The following is a 23,373-nucleotide window of genomic DNA, read 5'->3' as shown; positions in this document are numbered from 1 at the left end:
TTCGACCCAAGCCTCTAAATCCAAGAATTGTACTTCTAGACATGGTAGGTAAGGAAATCGATGAAAAGCCGACAACCAGTTTTGAGAAGGGAGGCAGAATAACATTCCTCAGAAAGTTTATTACTGTCAAGTCCTTAGTTCGAAGATTTAATAGCACAGAATCCGACAGCTGGAGTGAGAGGACTATTCCTAATCAGGATCTGGACGAAAAAAGGACTGCGTCATAAAATCTTAGTATTTTTAACTACTAAGAAAATTTTGAGTTCGGTTGGTTCTGACAGTTTAATTGAATAAACCTATTCGCTAAATGTTGCACTTCATCTTTAGTATGTTTTTTTATTGAAATTAATTATAAAAAAAATATATCTTATTCATCATCCCTTGAAGTATGGCGAAGCTGTAAAAATATTGACTCCAGAAAACAAAGCGCCTTCACAGAAACTTTTATCGCACTGCTTAGCACAAAAGAGCAATGGAGCAAAGAAACTTATAATTGCTTTGTTACCCATTCGACGGATGTAGCCTGCTCTAAAGAGCGAACAGTTTATCACAAAAAGTCACGGACTAAAACAACTTATCGTCTTCATCGTCGTCTCCTTCGACGTTGGCATCAAGTTTCTTGACGACTCCCACCAGCATCTTATGTAACCCCTCCAGGTTACACTGCATTGTTTTCAAGCGATTCCTCATTCCTAACACAGACTCTTGGAGTTCATTCGTTCGGTCTGACAACACTTCAAGGGACGACTACAACAAGATAGCAGCAAAGGAAAATAAAAAGTCAGAGGTTTAAGTTGAGAGTCAAATACCAAAGAAGTGAGTGCAAGTCTCCCTGCAGAGAGCCACTTTTCTGCACTACTTCTTTTTTCTGAGTTCTCAATTCCATTTTAAGGAAAACTCCCGCCTGACTGTGACCACGAGCCTGCTCTTGATGGCGAAATATTAGTCGTTCATCAAAACAGTCCTCTTGTGATAAAATTCACTCTCACCCTGACTCTAAATATGAAGCCTAAATACTCCAACTATTCCGATTACTCAGCCATTTTCGTGGAAAGATAAATAACCATGCAAAATAGTGATCAAATTTTGATGAATTTTGCCCCTCACCGAGGGAGAATAAAAATTGGGGAGTGAATTTTTCTGTAGAGGAATTTTCAAATGATTGTCAAAAAAAACGAGAAGCAGGATTGTTTTAGCTTGGCTATCTCCGCTCTGTGATTGGCCCAGAAAACTCGCGGAAATTCTCAACCAATCAGATTGAAAACTAAAAGAAACCGCGATCTGATCAATGGCGTTTTCCCGCGCTTCATAGTTTGTTATGATTGGCCGTTGTTATCCCTTTGGTTTTAAGACACTTATCGAAGTGCACTCTGTGATCCCACTCAAGTTTTTTCTAGACTCAAGGTATCTTGACACACCCTGAATCATATCACATGAACCTTGAATGTGACTCGAATTCTTCAGTTGACGGCAAAATTATGCCCCACGGGACATGATCAGTTATTTCTGGATCCATAAGGAGATCTCCCAAAAATGAAAGGTAAAACCACAAAAATAATGGATATTATTACAAGTATTACAAGCAGAATTAAGTATCTCAGCTTGATCCTTTCTTGTTGCAAATGGATTAATTTGCATTTACCTTGTTCGGCTTCAACGCTTCTTGGACTTCCTTTGCAGAGATGGGGGGACTGTACCAGTAACCTATGAACCCTTCATACTGGTTTGGTCGAACGACTTCCGTTTCTGGTACAAGCCGCTTCCGAATTCTTCTGGGCAAAGCTTTTTCTACATCCATTGCTAAATCAACCTTCAGTAAGAAAGAAAGAAACAGTCGGTCAGCTAAACGAATTGCCATTATTACAGAGGGTACCACATGCAAGAGTGAAGTAAAACATTTGCGTGGATTGAAAGCGAGAAATGTCTTTCAAGGCTGCGCTAGGGGTGGGTGTCAAACTTCATTCTTCGATCTCGACGTGTTTTTCTCGTTTCTGTGAGACGCAGCCGATTAATCAAACAATCAACTAGTCATTTACTTCAACAGTCAGTCAGACAGTCCGTTGGTCAATTAGTCAGTCAGTGAGTCAGTCGGTCAATCAGTCGGACGATCAGTCAGTCCATCGGTCAATCAATCACTCAGAAAGATACTCAATCAGTCAGACATTCAGTCAGTTGTCAGTCAGTCAATCAGTCCCTCCGTCCGTCAGTGAGTCAGTCAATCAGTCAGTCATTCAGTCAGCCCGTCCATCAATTAGTCAGTCCATCCCTCAATCAGTCAGTCAGTCCATCAATCAGTCAGTCAGTCCATCAATCAGTCAGTCAGTCCATCAATCAGTCAGTCAGTCCATCAATCAGTCAGTCAGTCCATCAATCAGTCAGTCAGTCCATCAATCAGTCAGTCCATCCATCAATCAGTCAGTCAGTCCATCAATCAGTCAGTCAGTCCATCAATCAGTCAGTCAGTCCATCAATTAGTCAGTCAGTCCATCAATCAGTCAGTCAGTCCATCAATCAGTCAGTCAGTCCATCAATCAGTCAGTCAGTCCATCAATCAGTCAGTCAGTCCATCAATCAGTCAGTCAGTCCATCAATCAGTCAGTCAGTCCATCAATCAGTCAGTCAGTCCATCAATCAGTCAGTCAGTCCATCAATCAGTCAGTCCATTTATCAGTCAGTTAGTCCATCCCTCAATCATTCAGTCCGTCCATCGATCAGTCAGTCAGCCAGTTAATCAGTCAGGCAGACAATCAGTCCGTCAATCAGTTTTTTAAAGATTTACGTCCAGGTAACCATGAAACAGATAAACCATAGGTAAGTGAGAGTAACGTCATTTCGATGGAGCATTCTTAATATCAGTCCCAAGCCGTTCTCGGGAAAGAGAGAAGAGGAAAGGACCTGGGCGCATATTGGGGGATCTGTGTATGAATTTGAGTTTCTATAACGCTACTGGCTTTATCCGTACTAACATGGCTTGGCGCTCGAGTACAGCCTGGTCCTGGACACCTTTGATGTCATCCACAGCCAAACCAATCTTAGGAGAGAATAACACAGAGAATCGTCAAAACAGATCATACTCGCAGCCAAACGCAGGTTTTGAAAACATCTACCCTAAGCGTCAGCATTAATCAGTATCAAGTATTTCATTTAAGTTGGTTTTGTCCTATCGATGATGTAAAATTGAGCTTTACTAAGGTTGACCATCGTATACTGAAGGCAACACGGTATCTGTGATATGATGTAATTTTCATTTTTACTCATTTCACAATTGTAAATATTAATGTAGCATGATAAAATTGCCAATTTACTGAAACAAACTAACCATATTACTCAAAGTTGACGAAGATCTTATTTGACGTGTTATGCGGATACTTAGGCTCTATAGAAGGATGATTCAGTCTACAGAGCATCATACTTTGCGTGATAAAAGGCCGTTTCCAAGTTAAAAATCCCTTTTATAAATTAAGCAGAGTGAAGCGAACAAAGCGCGCGTATGGGCCTGGTGGAATCGCACGCGTGTTATGCAGACTGTTCTTGTGAAAATAAAAAAGGTTTCGGTTGTAGTTTAGTTGACACTTCTAGGATACTGTAATTTAATGTTAACAACTGGGTTGAAAACGTAAATTAGCCACCGTAAAGGGTAAAAAAGCTGACGTTTCGAGCGTTAGCCCTTCGTCAGAGCGATTGAACTAAGAACTATCGCTCGAAACGTCAGCTTTTTTACCCTTTACGGTGGCTAATTTACGTTTTCAACCCAGTTGTTAACACTAAATTACCTGCTATACTCTCCCACCGACGCAGCACCACAGTTTCTTTAGAAACTTACCCCCTTACTTCTAGGATATGCCCTGTTCTGATGGAGAATGGGCATGTTAAGCAAGCCCTGAGTATAATCAAGAGTGGTCAGAATTAATCAAGACGAAGCAAATGAAGACGAGGAAACTCACCAATAAGTTCATCAAGATGAGAGTCATGATAATCAAGAAGACAATAAAAATAAACCACGCGACATCAGGAACATTCTGGTCTGGCGAGTTGAATAAGTCGTCGAAGTCAAACTCTCCAATCATCATCACTGCTGTCTTCACGATAGCACGGCCGGGCTCCCCAAACGCACGGATGCTTTGCTGTGCAAGGGATAATTTGTGTGAGTACTGAATGATTTTGGAAGGTGAGGGAAGAGGGTCCTTGTCACGAAGTGGCTTTATTTGAGCCAGATAGGATCTCTTCCTTTAGAAATGGCTTTTATTTCAGACATAATACCTCTTGGTTTAGCCCCTAAAGGCAGATTTACATGATGAAAACTCAAAATTTCGGGTAAGACGTTTATTGCATTTTTCTGAAAAAATTGTTTATTCCTTAAGAATTAATATGTCAGAGCATACTCCTTCATTGCGCCAATAGAACATTAAACATTTTGACGTAACTTAAGTGAATGTTTGAGCCTTGCCGCAATTCAGTAGGAACGAAATAATAAATAACTAAGGGGAAAGAAAACGAAAAAACTTAAATTACAACTTTCATTAATGTATAAAGTAAGACCTGCTCAACTATTTCATTACACTGTTCACAAAAAAAATAATAAACAGACCGTAGGAAGTGGCTAAGAGCTTCCCAGTTGACTGTACAAAGCACAAGGATTTTTTTCTTAATTTCACTGTAACTGAAGAAATTCTCGCGAGCTTATCATTGACGAAAGTGTCTACCATAAAAATGACGTAATTTCCTCCCTTACAATCTTGTATCATGATTTGATGTACCTGAGGTCCATAGATGAATGACATAAAATTCATTTTGTTTTGGATGAAGTAACTACGCTTTTATTTCCGTGTTTGGAAACCAGGTTTAGACTAAGTCTTACTGGTTATTGCAGGACTAGCGGCCCAGCTTGTACTGCAAACTGTCCGAAACATGTTCGAAAAGAGTACAAACCGTCCAAATTAGGGTTTAACCGTCTGGAATCGGACGGAACCACAAAATCCGAAAATCGCTGTTGAAAAATTGTAGTACACATCGACGAGCGTGCAAAAACTTCTATAACTGTTGTGAAAAATTTAAAGTTATTACTGTTAAATGACACACTCCAACGCCTGTATGTATCTGTGTGGATTTGGAAGAGATCTAGCTCACCTGAGGATCATAGAACAGCGTAAAAAACGAAAGCGCAAAGGCGACGAGGAACAGCACAAAGATCATGAAGAATTTCGTGAATGTGTAGAGAATGCTTGTAAACATCACCACGTAAATACCAAGCTTTGGAAACTTTCTGATAAATAACACCAAAGCCATCCAAGCTAGAAAGATTGATAAGGCTCCGTTGGTTTTTTTTCGCCTTCGAACAGCTGCAAAGTGAGGCAAAGAAACTGGCAAGTTTGAGCACGTCAAGTCATCGAGGGGGTTGGGGGAGAAATGCTATCCATTTTTCGGTTTTGGACACTAGAAGTTAGAACACTTGAGTTACAATTTTATATTCGAGGGAGGATCACTTAGTTCTCAGGGGGGGGAACAGTCTTCGCCAACAGAGTATAGAGGGAAGGTAGCCGCCAAAATTATTTGACTTTAGTCATTAAGAATTGGCATTTTTGCTCTTGGTCGCATTTTCATTAAATTCTTTTGTTTCCACTTTCTTTACTTTCATCGATATTCTGTAACTCTTTGTTTGCATAATATTCCTTTGGTTGTGTCATTCGTAGAATTCCTTAACCCACAAGTTACGTTTATCTACAAACTGAAGATTCACTTTACTTCAAAAGTCGTCGTGCTTTAAGACTAAAGCCTCGTTCAAACGGTCATGATTCTTGATGATAGTTTCAACTATCACTCACTATCATTGACTAACATGTTGGCGTTCAAACGGTTCACGATAGTTGGTGATAGCTGACAAAATCAGTCAATGAGATCGTGTAATTGTGAATAAATATGGTGCGCGCTGAGGTCAGCAATTTCAGTGGCATTTTGAAATTTTAGACTTGAGGTTGCGAGTTGAAGATACTGAAGCCTACCAGGAAATGTTGAGAATGAACCACGAGACATTCTGCGAAATTTTTACGGCTACTTTAGTCATTTTACCATTTGTCATATCGGTTTAAGCCCGTTTTTGGCAAAACTGTTGACGGAAAAACAATCATTCACTATCATCTGCTCGTTCAAACGGCAATAACTATCATCATGTAAAATTTGAACATGCCCAAACTACATAATAGTTGATAATTGTTCGTGTTAAAACGCGTGTGATAGTTGAAACTATCATCAACTGTCATGACTGTTTGAACGGGGCTTAAGTAACAAGAAATCCTCGCTTTCTTACGTTTCATGCACGGAGTGTGCCACTTATCATTACAGAAACGAACTCTAGCTCAACAATTTGTGACCACAGGCTTGACGCGAGGAGGATTAGAAAATTACAACTAGAGGCAAACGTAGGAGGGGGGAGGGGGAATGAGGAACCTTAAATTACAATTCTATTTATCAATTTTGATTTGCTTACTTTAAAATTCTAATACTGCTTTAAACAATCAGTAACAAGTATCCTACCTCAGAAAGAATATGCATCGATGCTAGCGCCAGTATCACTATACGCCCGACGCTTATCCACAAGATGTAACGAGCAGAGCTCTCGTCCGCAGTCCCTTTGTCAACTACAGTTCCATTGGCACAAACTGGGCCATGCTCAGTCATGTGAACAGTGTAACCAGTCAAAAACAACAGGAACAAGCAATAGAGGGCCAGCTTGAAGTAATAAATGTACCTGCCAAACGTCTTCCATTTGTAGTCTAACAGAAACGTGACAAGAGGATGGCCAAGCAACTGTTCACGTTTGTTCTTCACCTAAAATTAACAATTTAAGGTCATCAGATTGATCAAAGGGACTAAAAAAACCTTCCCTTCCTTTCTTCCTCCCCCTCCCTTCTTTCTACTCTTTTCTTTCCATCCCTCCTACCCTCCCTCTCGGACTCCCTGCCTCCCTCTAATTCTTGCTCTTTTCCTTCCTTCCTTCCTTTATTCCTCTATCCATCCATCCAGTCCACTTGTGCATCTTTCCTTTCTTCCCTCTATTCCTTATCCCTAAAATGTTTGCTTCTTTGCATTATTCCTTCATCCCTATAATTCCCGCCATTTCTTCTTTACTGGTCCATGCACACAACAGAAAAGCTTCATCTTGAGCCAAACTAAGCATTATCAACGACGCCGTTAGGGAATAAATATGCTTTCTAGTTGGTTATTCTTTCTTCCTCCGGATAACTCCCAGTCCCCTCTTTCTACCCCTTCCTTACCCCTTTCATTGAACCTCCTTCCTTTCCGCTGCACACCAGCCATATCTTGCACTACTATACGAAGACAAACAACTCATTTAAAAGAACACAGAAAGGCGTAAATTTACCATAATCATAAGAGGATGACTATCCTTCTTCTCCAACTGAGTCACAGCTTCAACCACACCAGCTGACCCTTGAATCTTTCGAAACTCCTCATTCTCTTCGACGTCTTCTATTAAAAAGCTCGCTACACTGGACTTCTCCGAAGCTGCATCATCCCCATCTGACCAGTCCAAGAAGATATCTTCTAAAAACCCATAGTAAAATGTCAACTCGTACTTCTTGTCTTCGACATGGTGGTTACTTTCTTTGACACAACGGTTGAAGACTGCTTCTGCAACAGCTGAGTGCAGAAAGGGAAATTTCAGAAGAATTTCTTTAATTGTAATACGCTCCTTTTTTTTTGTTTACATTTATAAATATCGTTGATATTTATCTACCCTTCATCACTTGTCTTCCTTGCAAACACCAAATCAAAATATTTCAACGAAACTACAAAATTCCTCATAAACGACTATCAACAAGGTTAGCATTCACAAAATCACAAATGTCAAGATTTCTTCAGCACTGCAAGTAAGTCGCACATTCCATCGGTTTACCGACCAAAGAGCCGCTGCGGGAGCTCAGAGGAAGAACATGAGAAGGTTTGAAAGTCCTGAACCGAACTGAACGCAAATAAAGAAAGCGTTCTTTTGTAGCTTGTTTACACCCTGCTTAAAGATTTGAATAAGATTAAGATTCGACGTACAAGGAAGTTTAATGATCAGTTTTCTCAATGGAGTGGTGACGTGACTCTGTTCCCATGATTTGTTCTTTAGAACATCGATCCAATTTTCATCGTTGACAATGGCCATGGCTGCTTCCCTGTTGGACACAAGGAAACAGGTACATTTGTAATAACAAAACAACAGAAGCATTAGATCAATGGCCATGAATTACCATAGACAAACTATGGCCACGCTGGGAGCGAAATCATCAGCAGGAAGGCAAGTTGAGCGGCTGCAGGAGTTCTTCAGAATTTACATTATAATGCTTCATTGCAGCTTTCTGTCTGATGGTTACGTAACTCATAATCCCTTTAAAAAATTGATTCCATGTTGCCATGCTTCTGTTAAGTAAAAGATCACGGATGACGTCAAAGTGTGGTAAGAAGAAAAGAACGTCACACGAAGCGCATCCGAGTGTGCCACTTCACATACGCAGTAGCTCCTATCTGCGCGTCAAGCGCGCGTAATGTGTGAGAATTACAAGCGCTTGAACATCATGTAGTTCCACATGCGTTGGAAAAAAAATACACGAGACTGCGCGCGAACTCATCTCATTCGATTTTTATTATGTTAAAAAAGTATTGGTTCTCACTTGCGGCTGTGATCTGCTGCTAAGTCGAGGCAGTTTCTTCCACTCAGGTCTGTTAGTGTAATGTCAGCACCTTTGGACAGCAGGAGTGTCACCATATCAGCATGGCCCTCTTTTGCGGCCAAATGTAAAGGTGTGGTCTGTAAAAGAAACACGAGTCACATAAAGCAGAGTGTACGTGGGCAATGAATGAGTACTTTTCTAAAACGATAAAGAGATTCTTAAGTGGCCTTTTTACCCTCATGGGGCGCTGAGAGTGTTAAATTCATTACGATAAGGACTCCACTTCCTTGAGGAAAATCATAGTCATTTTTAACAGTTCAACCCGTCATGGTCTAACATCAGTATGAATATCCTCTATACTGTTCTCCATTTCCTAAGGTGCTCACAAGGAAAATTTGTTCAACAATCAAAAGCTTCTTTCGATGGTAATCATTTCCTTAATTCTCTGACCTAACTATGTGATTGATGGGGTAATACTGTTAGGAGAATTTAGATGCTAGTCACTCTCAGAGGTCAGAGGGTGACCTTGAATATCTTATTCTTTCAACAAGGTCAGGTACCTGACATCTCACTAATACTTTACTTGTGTAATACATCATAAATTAAGAAACTATTTTTTTTTTCAAACTTGACAAAAAGATTAATGGTTGCTTAGAATGTTTCTATATTTTAACATTATCCTTTACCTTGATCTTATCAATAGGATCGACAGGTGAATCATAGTCCAACAGGATGTTTGCTACTTTTAAGTGACCTTTAGCTGCTGCACAATCCAGGGGTGTCCACAATGTGGCGTTCCTTGAGAAGGATAAAACACTTGTTTATGTGACTATATTCGGTAAATAAAAGGTGCAATGTTGCGGGGGTCGGGAGGGTGGGGGAGAGGAGTATGAAAGAAAGGAGAGAATGAAAAGGGTCAACTTGCTTAAGGATGTAAATCAAAGGTTTTAGTCTCACTTTCAGTATTCCGGTCAAATTTCTTGAAGTTTAAACTGTTAAAATATCTATAAAGTTTTCCAAACAAAGAGTATTTAAAAAATTCTTTCATTCTAGTTTGAAGCAAGTTTATCAGAAAGAAGCGGGCGGCAACAACTCTTACCGAGTTGTGAGTCTCACTGAGTACTCCAACTCTCTAACCATAATTGGCGAGTAAGGAAAAATGTTTTAGTTGATCGAGGTGAGCTTGACAAAAAGAAAAGAAAAATTTTTCTCGGCGCAAGCAACTCTGGGCACGAAACGACTGGTAACCTCTGGACTCATGGTATTTCTACACACCTAGCATCCACTTCAGCTCCATTTTCTAACAGAGCGTTGCAGCACTTTATGTGACCTTCCATGGCTGCCAAGTGAAGGGCTGTGTTTGATGCTTCATCTCGGTCGTTTATAACGTTACGATCTCTATTTATCAGCTCGAGAACAGTCCTAGGAGAGGGAAGATCATTATCATTTTAATTCAGAGCAATTTTCAATTGAGTGTCAAAAGTAATCTAACATTGCATTGATTTTGTCTCACTTCACTTCGTGATTGATCCAGAAACCTCGCGCCACTCTGTCAACCAATCAGAAGCAAAACTAAAACCAATCATGACTTGTTCACTCACGTTTTCCCGCGCTTTAAGAAGTTTGCTTTTTTTCAACTTAATTGGCTCTTTAAGGCTTTTTTTTTTCTTCTGATTGGTCACAGTGGTTACTTTGGTTTTGGTTTTTTACAGCACACAAAAAACACAAAAGACTCCCTAATATAACAAATATATTTACTTGAACCACAAAAGTTTCACATTGTGTGCCACAATATCCGTGAAAAAATCTATGCTCTTAAAAGAGCAACCTCAATAACAACAATAATTATAAAACTGTATTTAAAACAGGCATAACAAAATATAGTTAATCCAAAGAAATATATTCCTACCAAAACTTGGAAATGGAAGAAATTTTTTTTAAAATTGCTGTGTGTATACCTTATTTTTCCATTTTTTGCAGCTAGATGTAGAGAGGTGTCTTCATCTTCATTTCTTGCATTTATCTTTGCTTTATTATCCAACAATGCCTATTCAACGTTGTGAAGAGTCATCATTAAAAAAAGTTAAAAAAAAAATCAAAATTAAGGTAATAATAACTATGTCACAGCTCGATCACCTACATGTACATCAACCTAAAAACATAATGTACTCTTACCTACATGTACACTTGTGTAGTCTACGCTAAACAGAGTTGAATTAGCAGAGACTACGCAGCCCAAGCAAGAGGGCTTTTCTCAAAAATACAGTACAAGAATGATAAACTACTCGATCCAAAATGTAAGTAAATGTCAGTTAGTGTTGGCTACACACAGAACTTAGCCTCACCTGAACAACAGAGGCATAACCATTCATAGCAGCAACGTGGAGTGGAGTGTTTTCATGCTGATCACTCTCATTGATCAAAGATTTGGCGTTTTCGTTCTCTAGGATTACCTAACAAAAAGTTGTGAAATTATTCACGGTTATTGTATATACCTCTCGGTTAAAAAATGTAACAATCAATGGCACAATGCAGAGGGTTAATGTCGTTTCTTTTTAAAACAGTAAACAAAAAATATTAAGTAAAGGAGAGGTGATTGAGAATGAGGAAAAAAATTCATTAATTTGTGACAGATGACAAGTTCAAAGCTACAGACCATAGAATATTAGTGCTGCAGCAAAACTAATGATAAAACATGAACATCAGAAACATTATATAATCCTGGTGAAGCTTAATTCTCTGATTCGATCTACCAGAAAAATATTGATAAAGAAATAAAAGTTAAATTAAGCTATACATGCAAAGCTGCGATAAAATGTATAGAACATACCTTTAAGGTGTTAACTCTGTTTTTCTCAGCAGCCAAAAAAATTGCAGTTTTATCATGGATGTCCTTTACTTGTAAATCTGCACCTTCATGTAACAGTTTTGACACAACGTCTGTACTTCCTTCTGATGCAGCAACCAACAAGGGAGTGTAGTTATCCTTGTCAAGGCAATCAATATCAGCACCTCTGTACCAAGAGAAAGATTTGAATTGTTCTCATTTAAGTTGGGTTTCTAAAAACCTTTTGGTACATGTATTGTTCAATAAAGTAATTTAACTTGGTGCAATTAGACAAAAATGTGATAACAAAAGCTATACCATGTCCAGCAGGCACAGGTCTCTGTTTACACATGTGCTCCACCTCAAATTCTGACCCACTGCAAAGATTAGCCTCCTTTTGTATAGTGCCATTAATGACACCGTGACCCTTCAATGCAGTTATAAGCCAAACATAACTCTAAAATTTCTCTAAATGACCCAATTTTAACCATAATGTTGATTATAACTACTCCAGGGGATTATTATCAAGATGTGTATAAAAGGACCTCCTGTTGCAGCGTTTAGATCACCCCTGATGAAGGCACTAGACAGGAGTGTCGAGACATTGGGTCTATGAATTGTAACTTCTTCGGTTACATTCATTAAATCTGCAAACCAGAGTAGCATCAAACCATGTCTGATTGTCCACCTGGTTGCCGTGTGAACTTTAATATGAAATATGACACGTTTATATACTTTACATATCTATGAACCTTTCTTAATCTTACTTTTCAAGAAGAAAAGCCACCATCTCAATCTTATTAAAGGCAGCAGCTTTGTGTAATGGAGTCACATGGTATGCATTCCTTGCTTCAATCTTGGCCCTGTGAGCAACCAATAATTCTGCAATGTTGACATATCCATTGATGGCAGCAATGTGTAATGGCTGTGCAAGGTTACCCCGTCTTCCTTTCACATTTGCTCCTTTCTTCAAACACATTTCAACAATTTTAATGTGACTTCCTCCCACTGCAGAATGAAGTGCTGTTTCACCTTCTTTGTTTCTGTCCTCTAACATCTCAAGTAGATCACCCTTTCTTTCTGCATGCTCAAATAGAAGTTCCACAGTCTCTAGATTCCCATAAGTGCAGGCGAAATGAATTGGTGTCATTCCCTCATAATCCTTTGCCCTCGGATCAGATCCTACTTCCAGTAATGCCTTGACAATTTCTACATTACCTTCAGTAGCAGCACAATGGAGAGGTGTGGATCCACTGGCATCTGCCGCCTGTCAGTATGTAAGATATAGACACACAATAATTTAGAACTTTCTGTCACATAGAACTTTATGCTTACCAGAGGTTGTGTCTTACAAGCCAAGTGGCCTAGACTGTCAAAACTGATCAATTCCAAAACCCTAAATCCAAGTAATCTTCTTCCACATTTGTCTATTAAGTTACAAAACATAAAAAACATTTACATGAACATGTCCAGAAAAACTTACATCAACATTTATCCCATCACTATTCAACAGTTCTTTTATAGCAGTTACATTGCTTTTAGATGCTGCATAATGAAGAGGGGTGCTTCCATAGGAATCTTTAATATTGACATCCCCTTTGCGTTCATTCACAAAAAAATGAATTAGAGATTCATCCACTGAAGAAACCTGTAAGAAGAGAAAACATTTCAGTATCAAATTTCTAAGTTACTATTACCAGAGTCAACATACAATAGTTAAAATTGATGAATATGTCAGTATTTAATAGTGGTGTGCTTATCCTGAGAAAAAGATTGTTTATTTCAGGGGTGAGTGTACTTTCAACAACCTTGCTTCTTCTTTTACACTAAGTAAACTGGTTAAACCTTTATTTGAGCCAATTGGCTCACCCTGCTTGAGCTTATCCCAGTTTCCTTAGCATTAAGCAATGAGAAGTATCACTACTCCCCTCTGGATGGGATGTTAGCATATCACAAGATCACCCCCAGCATTTCGTCAGGCTGCCCTGACCATTAACACTTCTGGATGAAAAGGGGCACTGTGAGAGTAAAATCTTTTGCCCAAGACTGGATTAAAAGGGGCGCTGTGAGAGTAAAATTTTTTGCCCAAGAACCACCGACCACTGGTCAGATTTTGTCTCATCCATAAACACAGTTGCACTTGAGACAGTGTGGATTACGCAAATTTTTAAAACTCATTTCAACTCTATATTCAAACTTGCCTGAAAGTCACAATTATCAAGATTTAGATTTTTTAGTTCTTTTTTTCATAAAAAAATAACTCTATGTCAGCGTATAAAGTGGTATGTTACTCACACTTATCAGATCGCTGCATTAGGATATGTATCTCGCACCCATCAGATCGCTGCATTAGAGTTTGTATCTTGATCACCAATCAGATTGCCGTATTAAGATATGTATCTCACACCAACATATATCATAGCATTTGAGTATCTTGCACCAATCACAGCATTTGGGCATAGGGTATGTATCCTATCTTGGTCATAGGGTATGTATCTCGCACCCATCAGATTGCTGCATAAAGGTTTGTATCTCGATCTCACCAATCAGATTGCTGTATTAAGGTATGTATCTCACACCAATCATATATCATAGTATTTGAATATCATGCACCAATCACAGCATTTGGGTATTGTTTTCTCATAAATGATGTCATGTGCACAAAGAATGACATCAACCAGAAATTTTGGACTCATTGGATACGTGTAATGGTAATTGTGGCCTTCGTGAGAGCCTCGTTGATTAAGGTCAAGATTTATTAGGATATGAAAGGTAAAATTTAAATTCCTCACTCACAACGCACACGCCAAACAACTTACATTTTATCACATACCATGAAAACAACGTCCATTAGTCCAATCAGAACATATGCAATCATTGCACTACATGAACATTAGGTAATTTTTCATGTGCTTGAATTGTATTCCACCAATCAAATTCCATTTTGCCACATTGGACTTCGCTCTATCACGTGTCATTTTCTTGTAAACAACCTGCATTGTATCACATATTCTAACTGCATTGTCCAACCCCACTGGAAAAAATTCACATGGAACAAAATGCTACTGATATTGAGTTTTCAATGCATTTCCACGTTTAACTTTTTCTATGATTTAAAGTCACTTTTCTTGGACTTAACCCAATTGCATGTTAATTCCTTGTAAAACAACCTGCATTTTATCACGTATTTCACAGTTAGAGGGTAAAGTTCAGTTAGGCAACAACCAATCAAGGAGCCCTCTTTGAAATATTTTCCTTTTCTTTTGTATCTTCACCCATGCGAGATCGCAATGTATCTTTGGCTAAGGTCTATTAGAGCTTCAACAGAGTTTCAGTTTGCTTTATGTAGTAATTGATATTACGTGAGATAATATTTTTGAGGTAACTAACTATAGACGAATAGTTTTGATTTTCTCTCTGTTGGAGGATTTGGATTTTCTCTCTTTTCCAACCAGTATTTGGTCTCGTCACACAATGCCCGCTCTCTCTCAAAGGGGGAATAGAGGGTGTTGTGTGACAAGACCAAACAAAGGTTGCAAAGGAGGCAACATACAGTAAGTGTGGTACCATTGCATTTCATTTTAAGTTAGAAATATTTAGACAATAGAGACAGTAGATCACATAATATCTGTGTGTGTTCAGATAAATTCGGTTTTTTCTATCTTTCTACGATATTTTCGTTTTTTGAAAGTTATGCTCTTTTCAGTGACAAAAATGAAATCATTGAGTACACAAACTGTACTATCTCAACCCACCCTTTGAGCCAAAGAAAAAAACTGACGCATGCCTATGTTTTCACAGATGTCACAGAAAATTCAATTTTAGGGGTTATTTCTTTGGTAATCTTTTTCTTTCATCCTATTCATAAGCATGAAGTTTATTAACAAGTAAGCTGAGTGCCCCCCTTGTGTTTCAGTGGGCTCATATTAACATAGCATGAAGGCCCATATTGAGTAAATAAAAGAGTCACTGATGAAAATACTTTGATACAAAACATATTTCAAAACGTGGGCTTTTCAACAATGGCTTTTGTGGCCAAGACATCGTCATGGCATTTTTGCCACCTGGATATTGCAGGTTGTTTGCTCAGATAAAGGCTTACCTTGGGGTCACAGGCACCACAAGAACCCCTCTTGGCTGTGCCCTTCCACCTGTGTTGTGTGGTTTATTAACTAACAAAACATATTAAATTGATGGTGTACATGCATGTCAAGATATTTACCACTCACTGTCCATCATAAAAATTTTATCCAAAATTCATTTGAATCAACTACAACATATACTCTTCAGACCTGTGACATAGCTTGGTTCACTTCTACAAGAAGACTACTGGAGCTGATGGCATGTGTCAGAGGTGCAGGTACAACACCTATGTTACTTTCTAGTACTCCATCAGGAACTGTTCCATTTTCGCCACCAGCATTCACTTGTGACACTTGTAAGTTTGCTCGGAATCTTGCAGCGTAATGCAAGGGAGATGCTCCATCTTCTCCAGGGATGTTAATATCTATCAAAAAGATAAGATTAGGATGGTGAGAACCTACTTGTTAGAGCAGGGGCATACATGTAGATAAGGAAGTCCTAAGGTGATTAAGACCTACACTCTTTAATTAAAAACTATTTGTCTGAGGCAAAGTGAATATTATTGAATAATTCTCAAGATGAAGTCCATGGGAATGCTAAAAAAAAAATAATTTTGCCTTTTACAAATAATTGTTCTTAACTATTATAATTGCTTAGGGGCTTTCAAATTCTTTTTTAAATATTCTGATGATGAAACCATTCCGTTTCTGTTGTTCGAATTACCCTTCTTGAGAAAAAGAGCCAATTTCCATTTGTATTTAACAGCGCCTGGTTAATTTAATTCAATCAGCAAAAACTTTATATTGTTCTTTTGAAAAACGTTACTCCAAACTGAATGGCATCTTTTGTGCTCGTCAGTAATCAATTTTCTTTGTTGGATTCATGAATTCCTCAATGATACTGACAAAATGCGAGGTAGCCATTTCAAAATTAAGCCCTCCTACTATAATCACCTTGAAGTGATAATAACAAGACATGACACAATCCTTAGAGCATGTGCATTTCTAATCAAAGGAGTAATTATTCTAAATGAATGTAAGACAACTCTTTCTTACATCAGTAACATACAAAACGTATACTTCAGGTCCCTGTTGTTTGAAGGTCGGATATTACTATCCACAAGATAAATCTCTAAATGGTGGATAACACCATACATTTTGACATCACTTATTCGCTGAATAGCGATTTACCCATTGGATAACATTACCTATATAAGCACAATACATGCTGTCCAAACACAGTAAAGTTAAGAACAAGCAAGGAAACCTCAAAACTCCAAAATAATCACTTTTACCATTTTCAGGTAAGTTTTCTCATGCCTGATGGCCTTTATCTTTGGAAAACAATAAAATTCCATCAAAGTTATTAGTTTTTGCAGTTCTCTAAGTCTCATGATAATTTCCAAATTTCAATTGCTGGTCCTCATGCCATAAGTAGAAAACTTAATTAATAAAAATTACCCGCTCCAAGCTCTACCAACACTTTGACAACCTCCTCCTGTCCATATCGTACAGCATAGTGTAAAGGTGTGGTGTTATCCTCATCTCTCTTGTTTATTACTTTTTTATATCTTGCTGGGTTTTTTGATGCAAGTTTGGTAAGTCTTTGCGTGATGATGTCAGTTTTACCATCTCTTGCAGCCTGTAAATGAATACAACACACTATTCATAATAGTTAAAATTAACTCTAATAATTTTGCGCAAAAGTGAATGTGGAATATCAATCATTCTTTGATTCCAATCTTCTGTTTTAGCTCCTTGCTTTCTACTCACAGGTAAGGCTTAGGCAAGGCCCTAAAAAGTTGCCGCTCGATTTTGTACCCGCTGGTGAGCTTTAACTAATGTAAGGCTTAAAATTTTTTAAAACAGTATGGCTTTTATCTTTTTCAGTGTTCTCCCTTATTTCAAGTATGACAGGTTGTTCGAACTTTCAAGAACTCCAAGAGATTTAAAACGGAATAAGAGGTAGTACATGTGATAAATTGAAATAGTCACTGTCTCAAAAGGAGAGCACTGCTTTCGTTTCACATTAGAATAACGAACACAAGAAAAAGAAAACGAAATAAAAGTGGTAATGAAAATTCTTGTAGAACTTTGACATACAGATATCCACACATTAATTGTTTTTCAAATTTGTTCTAGACACTGTAGCAACAAGCATTGCATGAGAGATAAGGAATTTAAGTTGGGCGACAGACTAAGAGAGGCATACTCAGAAACAATTTTTTAACTTCCTCCTCAATATGGACATTTGAGGTCTGGTCTGTGCAAGAGTTAAACAAACGAAAATCGCCGAATTTTGTCAATTATTCTTTCGAAATAGAAATGGAAATAGTTCTTGCTCTTTTTAAAATTTGTCGTAGTGAATTTAACCGTAAACAACGCCGGCTATGAAAATGTGTGTTAGCCCACCTTCGTTTACACGTGGTCGATCAAGTCACGCTTGTCTCACTTTTCTCCGTGTTGAAATTTAAAGTTAAGAGCTTTACATCGTTTTGCAGTGGTTAGTGCGGTTTCATTACTTAGTTTGACTTAAAGCTTTCTGGAATATGGCTTCTATAGTTTTCTGCCGGATTTACTCTGAGTTAATTTCTGATGCGTGACCTTTGAAGTCGTGGCGTTACGGCATCTTGCGCTATAGGGTTTGCGTTAACAATGAAGCGCAAATTTTCTCCGAAAAGATCCTCGAAATTTCGGGACTCACTAAGGTTCCCATTGAATTTATCCGCGAAATTTCGGATGAAACCAATCAATAGCTGCTTCGAAAGTTCGTCGAAGTGTCGCGCAAATTTCGTCTCGGACCAAAGTTCGTTGAATAGCTAGGAATTTCGTCGACAACTTTTGCATAATATAATACTGTAACACATGATTAGTAGAACACTGTTTTCAGTCACATCACGCAAAAATCTCTTTCTTATTTGAAATCAGCTATGGCAAGTCCACCCATCCAATTGTCTCTTCAGAAGGAGAGCCTAGGCTCAATTCCCAAATCAAGTCTTCAGTATCATTCATCAAAATAGCACATCTTTCACTGTAACCACTAAGCTTAAAATATACCAAGTCCTCCTTTCCTAGAACAGATTTGGATGTTTTCATCCCTTCTTCAGATTGAATAGTTTTTTTGCCTAACTGGTATGTTAACTCAGGCCTTTTAGCATCAGTGTACAAGGTACTTGAATGTGGTGGGATGGCCAGTTTATTTGGTGAAAGTGCTATCTGAGTGACTAGCATCCAATTCCTCCTTACAGTGTCGCTGCTAACTCAAAAGTTACGGTCTTGATAATAAGAAAAATTGCCAACCTAAAAACACCTTGATTTTCAAACCATTTCTTCTTCTCAGTACCATAGGAAGCATTAATCAATTATACACTTTTACAAAATATAGACAAATTTTCACGTTCAAGGTGATATTTGGCAATTATTTAAAACGAATCAAATACCAAATACCACAGAAGGGTTACAACTAGTATTAGAAAACATCCTTCCTGACAATTGTTTTTGTCTTGCAAAAATAGCAGCAAATAATCTGTTATCCTTAACAAACGGTACAATGTAATTTTAGTCAGTGCAAAAATGCAGTACCTAGGTTGCCTTGACAACTTAGGTGTCAATAAAAAAATGGTCTTTAGTAAATAAAACAATAGAGTTTATTCGCGGGCATAAACATCTTTGGGGCCTGACTCAGAGTCATTTTAGATGAAGATTAAAACGACTCTGAGAAGAAAATAAAAAACTTAAAGAAAATGTTCCATTATACCCAAGAAGTGATAAGAAATAATCTATGCCGTGATAAATCAATACCAATTTTTTAATGTTACAAGTTGACTTTGAATACAAGACTTTCTACTTTGAATGGATAGTATTATTATTATTATCATTATTATTTTAATTATATCATCAGTATAAATGAACAAAACAAAAACAAGGAACTTGGAGGAAAAAATTGAGAAGTAAAATTAGGTAAGATGCTTCACACGTGCTGAACGGAATATTACACACCGCGGCTTGGTATGTTAAAAAGTTTTTATTATATAGATAGTGATGAAATACCACGACTTTTCCTTTTACTAAAAAATAAAATCTTCATCGCGCGCAGGCGGAAGATACTATTTTTATCTTTCACGTGAGAGGATATCGGTGTCGCCGTGGTTACTAGCATGATTAGCCAATTACAAGAGAGCTTCCCGTTCAGGCACGCGGCCGGTTTTTTTTGAAATTTCATTCACAAAATGGCTTCGAGGTGCGAAGACAGTACAGTTACCGGTGACTTTCTCGATAAGCTGCCAAATTTTCACATCGATACTTTTTACGAGCGATAGGTGACCTCTTTAATTGCACTATTTTGCTGTTTCAAAGATGAATACAAAAAAAGTTGTCTTTTATGTAGGAATTTCATCAGTATCTATAACATAAACAGAACATTACATGACCGCTTGGGGATACGAATTTTATCTTCTCGTGCTGAAAGTAACTCTCATACAGAGAAGTATACAAGTATACTTTCAGCACGAGAAGATAAAATTCGTATCCCCAAGCGACCATGTAATATCCTCTATTGATTGAAGTGATGTACTACAATTATTGTGTTTACATTCTTTTTTTCGTCTGAGAACAATTTAAACAAAAATACGGGCTGCTCATAGATCACCTGATTTTCATTCAGCATGAGATTACGCTTCGAGAAAAAAGTTTGGAAACCTATTTAAAAGAGGTCAAATCTTATTGCTCGTCAGGTTTGTTTGAGGTATAATGCCTTGTTTGCTAATAGCGTAAATCATGAAATCGACCATCAAAAAAACAGTTGAACAAAAATGTACTAAGGTAACTCATTGTGTTGAGGAACCTTTTATCTCGAAAATGATCAGTGCTAAGAACGAAGGACGTATTTCTTTTCCGCCATGGAAAGCTTTAAATTAAGTCAGGCACAGTCACGAAATTTAACAATTCACGTTTTTGGAACACAGCTTGTTTGCATGAGATTAATTAAACAAAAAGAGAGTTAAATTTCAAATGCATATTTTTTACCTGATGAAGCGTAATGTGCGAGATATCGTCGATATCTGGGAGCTGTATTTCGGTTGCAGGTTGCACGGGCTGTGGGTACACTTGGGTCATCTCTAGTGGAGAGGTTCGATCATAAACACCATCTCGATTTCCAACGAAAGTGTCTGTCATTTTTCCACGAAGCCAAGAACACAACGATAATTACTACCTACAGCGAGACCAAGGATTGCAAGATACACAAAATAGAATTATATATTAGTAGGCCCGGAATTTCCGATGTAACACAACAAAACTTCATTGTTAAATAATAATCTCACTTATGCAAATGCACACTACCTTTGTTACAAACCTGCGTGAAGGGCTTTCACGAGGTAGTCCAAAGGTAAATAACGAAACGAAACGAAATGAAAATCGGTAATTTGCGATAAGGAAATATGCCAATGATTTGCAAAACGTTCCAAGGAAAACTTTCAACTGTTTGTTTATTATTCTGTTACGGGCTGTTCGAAGTATCAATCTTACGTTCGCTCGATACTCGCCGATTCTTGAAATGCAGAATGACCGTATCTTATTTTGACTTTATCTTTTCCGTGATCATAGAGAGAGAGTAATCGTCGCATCCTTGGACAAACGAGTTAAGTTAAAATATCCGTTTGCACAAACGTAGAGCATCGACAGTTAATGAAGCCATTCATTTGACTATGATCCCGCCACCGATCTTGTTTTAACAGTGCGCCTCAGATCTTGTTTACAGATTGGTGAAATCGAGATAACCCTGTCTTGGTTCCCGTGTCATGGTTTTGGTTTTGCTAAATCGGCTACTCTCTATCTGTTTCTATCATCTTAATTCATCTTTCCTGGTTTTATTGACAGTTATTTCAACAGCCCCGCTTAGTGCGTGACACTGATTCGACCTTATATTTGCTATGGAACTACTTCGTGAAACTTCAAAGCAAAAAAACATGAAGTTTATTTTCAATAATAATTAGAATAAACAAAGGAGGATGTTGTGAGTTTCTCGCAATAGCCGTTTAGGTTATTTGGCAGTGAAACTATTCTCAGTAAATTGCGCTTATTTCATGAATGTCACACGAAAACGGAAGTAGTTTACCCGGAAGTAAAATGCGCTAGTGTATCCTAGTTATTGTTTTTCAAATTATAATGCTCAATGTTTTCTCTTCAAGATAATTATCCGTTGTCGCTCGGAAAGTTTTTCCGCAAAAGATCTCACCGGCTCAACCACAACCGTTTACATTGATTTTTAGCTCTCCGTTTGTCAATTTTGGTCAACTGTTTGTTTCTCGTTTTAAGCTATCCGTTTTTTTTTTTTATTTTTGGTCAACCGTTTAACAGTGTTAGCTATCCGTTTTTGGACTTTGGTAAACCGTTTAACGTTTCGTGCAATCCCTATTTATTTTTGGTCAACCGTTTGAGGGCTTAAGCTATCTGTTTTTGGACTTTTGTCAACCGTTTAAATTTTTGGCCATCCGTTTAAGCGGTTATGGAAACCGTTTAAACGCTTGAGTTAGCCGTTCGGTATCCGTTTAAAACCGTTTTTCTAGACCGTTTAACGAAAAAGCGTTAGTGTCCGTTTTCCCATGGAGGGTCATATGTGAACTTCCTGATTAATAATCAAAAGAGATATAATGTTTTCCTGTCAGCATTGACGCCCAGAAAGAGTTCCGCTTTAATTGGAAACAATTGCAATGATAAAGTGTGAAGTTATTGCACTGTGACATTTGACGCGAAGACTCCAATGACGCCCAGAAAGAGTTCCGCTTTGGAAACAATTGCAATGATGAAGTGTGAAGTTATTGCACTGTGACATTTGACGCGAAGACTCCAATGACGCCCAGAAAGAGTTCCGCTTTGGAAACAATTGCAACGGTGAACAGACATGGATTAATGCTACTCTGGTTGAAAGATTTAATTAATGTAACCGAGAAGTTACAATTCATAGACCCAACGATCCTTTTATACACTCAAAAAGGACCTCTTGTTGCAGCGTTTAGATCACCCTTGATGAAGGCACTAGACAGGTATCGAAACGTTGGGTCTTTGAAACCAAACCATGTCTGATTGTCCACCTGGTTGCCATGTGAACTTTAATTTATGCAATGGTGAAGTATGAAGTTATTGCACCATGACATTCGACGCGAAGACTCCAATAAAAAAAAGCCCCCAAGCAAATTAAGACTGAAGAATGTTTAACAATTTAACCGTTTTTTAAAATGAAAAATTAAATATCATCCACAGTTAGAACTAAGAGAGCGCAATTAGAATAATTATACGACATACACCTTCCAGACTCTTTTGACAGACCAAATATTGCTCTTGTTCGCGAAAGTTTCCTAATCATCTTTGGATCAGTGCAATGTCTAACACCCATAGTTGGAACTAAGAGCGAAATTTCAGAAGAGTCATAAGACATACATCTTCCAAATTCGATTGACAATTCTAACATTGCTCTTGTTCGCGGAAGATTCTTAATCATATTTAGATCAATGCTAGCTTTGTCTAACATTTTCGCTCAGATAAACTAATTCAACCTTGATGCCGTGCGACAAAACATCGATTCAGGTAAGCTAGAATTATCTTAACTGATAGAACAAGTTATTTCTCACAGTTTAAGAAGTCTGTTAAATAGACTTACCTCTCATTATAAACAATGGACAGGAAACGCAATCCTATGCAGATTTTAACAATTGCTGCTTCTTAGAGTGTGACTGAGGGAACACCTTTCAATTTGGTTTTATTACCACTGTTGCTATGGTGGCAAACACATCCT

The 23,373-nt window shown here is 38.0% G+C and overlaps 1 protein-coding gene across 1 annotated transcript; it reads right to left on the bottom strand.

The window, feature by feature from the left end:
• Positions 1-361: 361 nt before the first annotated feature.
• Positions 362-23,323, bottom strand: LOC131775849 (transient receptor potential cation channel subfamily A member 1 homolog). The gene is made up of 21 exons (XM_066172500.1): positions 23,239-23,323; positions 20,607-20,793; positions 17,043-17,223; positions 15,792-16,006; positions 12,983-13,147; positions 12,267-12,766; positions 11,503-11,686; positions 11,018-11,125; positions 10,631-10,719; positions 9,948-10,094; positions 9,359-9,470; positions 8,673-8,809; positions 8,062-8,177; positions 7,379-7,656; positions 6,532-6,825; positions 5,823-5,874; positions 5,128-5,339; positions 3,945-4,124; positions 2,963-3,031; positions 1,643-1,810; positions 362-747 (listed from the first exon to the last, which is right to left on the bottom strand). Exons 2-21 carry the CDS (start codon positions 20,754-20,756, stop codon positions 565-567), a joined length of 3,540 nt encoding a protein of 1,179 aa, XP_066028597.1. The 5' UTR covers positions 20,757-20,793; positions 23,239-23,323; the 3' UTR covers positions 362-564.
• Positions 23,324-23,373: the final 50 nt, after the last annotated feature.

This window comes from Pocillopora verrucosa, chromosome 9 (genome assembly GCF_036669915.1).
Source record: "Pocillopora verrucosa isolate sample1 chromosome 9, ASM3666991v2, whole genome shotgun sequence".
In the NCBI taxonomy this organism is placed as follows: domain Eukaryota; kingdom Metazoa; phylum Cnidaria; class Anthozoa; order Scleractinia; family Pocilloporidae; genus Pocillopora; species Pocillopora verrucosa.
This window is presented reverse-complemented; position numbering and strand designations above follow the sequence as displayed.